Genomic DNA, 4,285 nt, shown 5'->3' with positions numbered 1-4,285 from the left:
TCACATTAAATAAACATTTTTTCAAATACTCACCATGATCTGAGACCGTTTAAATATTTTGTTACTCTGAAAATATGGCAGTATGAAGCTAAACCTTTAGCTTGACGGCTAAAGCAATGCTAAGATTTACACGGAAACGATCAGCGGACATCGTTAAAGTACTATTGGTCTACATTCTTCTTCTATGGTAGCAGCCTGGGCAGAGTAACAGCCAACTTTAAACTGCGCCATCTGTTGGCACCAATTACAGTAGAAAACATGATTGCGACAACACGTTTTTTGGGGAAAATAACAGAGATTGAAACTTTACTGATAATTTGTCCAAGTTGAAAAATGCCCTCCTCCAAAAATATCACGTGACAACCTCATTGCCTTACAGAATTATGACGTCACACACGTAGAATCTTACCACCATTCTTTCCTTTGATCCAAAAACCTATAAATAGGGGTGAAGCGCAACGACTTTTAGTCCGTTTCTCGCAGCCTTGATGTGTGCAGCATTGAACCGTTCGCCAGAAAAGCCTTTTGAAATATTTGGATCCTTTGCAATTGTAACTGTATCCAGACCCAACATGTCTCAAAAAAATCCAAAGGGACAAGAAGTTGACCCATACGCTCTTCCTTGGGATGAGCCACTAGACTCTTCCCTTTCCTCTCTTCCCTGGTGTGACCAAGTGGAACTAGAGGAAAAGCGTTTGGAAGAACTGGAGGATGAAGCGCTCAGAAACGCAGAGAAGATTAAGTTCTTGATGGAGGAAAATGAGCAAAAGAGCGCTCAACTAAAAAAGTTGTCATTCCAGCTTCAAGAAAAGGAAGCTATTATTGAGGGGAAACAACAGGATCTCCATGACATGGACAAAAAGAACCAGGAGCTCCAAGGAAAACTTGATGAAGCCCTGCAACAAAATAAAAAACTTGTCCAAGAGAAGAAACAAGACGGCATGAAGAAGAGAGGGCTGCACAGCAATCTCAGAGACATGGAGCTAATATACAGTGTAGACAAAAAAAGGCTTGATCGCACAGAGCAAGCAAATGAGAAGCTCCTCCAAGAGAAAAGGCAACAGGAGTTAAAAGAAAAAGAAATGCATTCCAAGCTTCAGAGAATCAAGCAACACAACGAAAGCTTGCAAGGAAAGCTTGATCAAGCTCTGCGGCAAAATAGAAAACTCCTCCAGGAGAAGATGAAAGACAGCACGAAGAAGAGAGGGCTGCACTCCAATCTCCGAGACATGGAGCTAATGTACAATGTTGACAAAAAAAGGCTTGATCGCACAGAGCAAGCAAATGAGAAGCTTCTCCAAGAGAAAAGGGAACAAGAAATCAAACAAAAAGAAATGGATTCCAATCTGCAGAGCATCAAGCAACAAAATGAAAGCTTGCAAGGAAAGCTTGATGAAGCTCTGCGACAAAATAAAGAAATCCTTCAAGAGAAAGAGCAGCTGGACAGAAAGCAGGGAGACATGGAGTGCCAACTCCAGCTCATGGAGGGAAACAACAGGATGCTGCAGGTAAAGTTCGAAGAGACACTGCACAAATATCAAGACCTGCTTCAAGAGAGAGAACAGCTGGTCAGTAAGCAGAGAGAAGAAAAACTTCTTCTCCAGGAGTTTGAGAAACAGGAGGCAACATCTAAAGTGCTGAAAGAAAGGTTGGAAGAAAAACAAGCCGTAATAGAAGAAGTGGAGAAAAAATGCAACAAGCTGCAGAAGCAAAACACCGAAACAATCGAGGAGCTGAAAATCCTCATCCTCGAGAAAAAGGTGCTCGTGGAAGAGCAGCTGAAGAAAAAGAAAAAACGCTTCTGCTTCTTCTGGAGGAGGAACACTCCTTCTTTCAGTACTGCCAATGTCGCCTCTTCCTCTCCCACCTCTGTTCCAGCTTAATCCCCCCCCCCCCTTAACTACTAACACCTCTCCCATCTCCCTCCCGTTTTTTCACAGTCACCCCCCAACCAGTCCCGACAGTTGACTGCCCCCTCTAGAGCCTGGTTCTGTCATAGGTTTCTTCCTTTAAAGGGAGTTTTTCCTATCCACTGTCGCCTCGTGCTTGCTCAGAGGGGATTGTTGGGGTTTTCTCTCCTCTCTCCCTTTACTTTCCATCCCACCCACCCACCCCCACCTTTTCTTTTTTCTTAATAATTGAACAATAAAAACAATTGGCCGCTAATTAAATGTGTCAAATCAATGTCTTTATTCAAGAATACAAGAAATGGGTAATAGCTGCATGTGTGTTTGTGTGTGCATAATATGCATACTTTACGTGTTGGATCCAAATCCCACAAGGAATTAAATAAAACAAGAAGACAAACAAAAACAAATATTTCTCTCCCTTCCCAGGTCAGGAATCAGGATGAGGAAGAAATGAGGTCAGATCAGTGCAGGTTTTTGCACTACTGACATAAAGTTTCTGCTGATTAAAAAAAAGTATGTCAATATTTCTGAAATACATTTGCAAACAAATAACTTTGACAACTTGTGTTTTTTCATAAAAGAAAAAAGAAAAATCAGAGAGCAGAGCTGGTAAAACAGCTTAGCTCCGCAGGTTACAGGAGATCAGATGCCAAATACTTTTCATGACAGTCTTCGTTAGGCGTTTTATTAGTTCAATATAGCAATCATTCTATGTTTGAGTAGTTTACAGAACCAGCAGTTAGCAGCTACAACTCTGCTGCTTCAATTCAAGCATGCAAGCATTCCTTTATACACAACATTTCAGTCAGGTTGAGGTCTGGGCTTCCATGCTGCAGATTTGCTTCTGTACCTGGGGTCATTATCCTGTTGCATGGCCTAATTTAGGAGAAGCTTTAGCTGTCGGACAAATGGCCTCACATTTGACTCTAGAAAACTTTGTCATGCAGAGGAGTTTGTCACCTGCAAGCTTACTATCTCTTGTGGCTGCAGAACAAGCTCTTTTTGAAAAAATCACCACCCTTGAACCAGCATAGTTGACAGTTGGTTTGAGGTGTTTGATTCTTGCTGAAGGTCCTGCTGTGCATTATGGCCAAACCTCCACTTTGGTCTCAGATGCAGCTCTTGGGTAAAGAGTATGTGTGGGGAGTTTGAGTGTGTGTACAGTGTCCATTTCGTTTTGTCTCCATGTTGGGCGAGTGTCGAGTATTTATATATGTGTGCATGAGGGTGGGAATGCATGTTTGTGTATGTGTGTGTCTGTGTCAGGTCGGGTCTTAGACAATCTGGGAACATCTCAGGTACCCTCAGACGTCGGTGCATTGGTGGTTCTTGCTGTCCAGGACTGGGCGCTCAGGTATGTACCGGTTCACTACCGGTACCTGCTTTGCAGGGTCTGGCGCCTGTGGCTCAGTTGGGTCCCCTCTGGGGGGTGGGGGGGTTCTCGGACCCCAGGCCTCAGTCTGCTCTGGCAGCTGGCGGAGCCCACGGACACGTCACTGCAGCTCCCTGTGGCTTCTGCACCGTCCCTGCTGCGTGACCCCACATCTCGGGCTCTCCTCAGCTCCTTCCGGGAGGGTGGCGCGGCTGCCCCGCCGATGGTCCTCCTTGGGCTCTCGCGCTCTGGGGGCTTCTGGATGTCTGGGGCCTGGATCTCCTGCATGCCTGCTTCATGCCCTGGGGGGCAGGGCTATGGCTCCCCACAACCTCTAGCAGAAATTCACATGGAGAAACCTTTTGAATACAAGCGCACTCATCTACACAGGTGTGCACACGGGTGATCACGGACACAAACTATATCTATCTTGGCTGCTATCGTGCGCTGTCGGTCTTGTGTGCTGCAAAATAACATTCACTATTTAGTATTTATTGTTACTTACACTTGTCTAGGTTATTGCTGTGGTCTTCATATTGTTTTGCTCTCTTTTTGCTTGTTTTCTTCTTTTTTTTCTCTTCTCTCACTGTCCCTCTTCCTCTCTGTTTTTCTTTCCCTCCCTTTCTTTCTCCCTTTCCCATCCCCCAGTCATGTCTGTCCAGTCTGTAGTAAATAAAATAACAACAACAACAACAACAACAACAACAACAACAACAACAACAATAATAATAATAATAATAATAATAATAATAATAATAATAATAATTCGCTTTGGTGGCCTCAGAATCTCATCTCTGATTTTTGCAGATGATGTGGTTCTGTTGGCTTCATCGGGTGACCGCGGTAAAGTGAGCCGTCATTTGTGAGCCGCGGTCAAGCCAGCCGCCTCCTATCCGCCGCATAAATTTCCTTGCGCTTTTACACCAGTCTTTACGGTAGCGCCTTTTCGCTTTATATCCTGATTGAAAGCCTAGACTCTCGCACACATGCACGCGCGTGAACA

The 4,285-nt window shown here is 44.4% G+C and overlaps 1 protein-coding gene across 1 annotated transcript; it reads left to right on the top strand.

The window, feature by feature from the left end:
• The first annotated feature begins 465 nt into the window (after positions 1–465).
• On the top strand, positions 466–1,883 carry LOC146669225 (uncharacterized). The gene has a single exon (XM_085407860.1). It carries the CDS (start codon positions 489–491, stop codon positions 1,881–1,883), a length of 1,395 nt encoding a protein of 464 aa, XP_085263986.1. The 5' UTR covers positions 466–488.
• Positions 1,884–4,285: the final 2,402 nt, after the last annotated feature.

This window comes from Rhamphochromis longiceps, linkage group LG5, assembly GCF_057381845.1.
Source record: "Rhamphochromis longiceps isolate RC_006_pf linkage group LG5, R_longiceps_female_GT1.1, whole genome shotgun sequence".
NCBI lineage: Eukaryota > Metazoa > Chordata > Actinopteri > Cichliformes > Cichlidae > Rhamphochromis > Rhamphochromis longiceps.
Note: the sequence above shows the minus strand (reverse complement) of the source record. Positions and strands in the feature narration are given on the sequence as shown.

Coding starts and splice junctions, on each gene's coding strand:
- LOC146669225 (XM_085407860.1), top strand. CDS start 489: ATGTGTGCAGCATTGAACCGTTCGCCAGAAAAGCCTTTTGAAATATTT.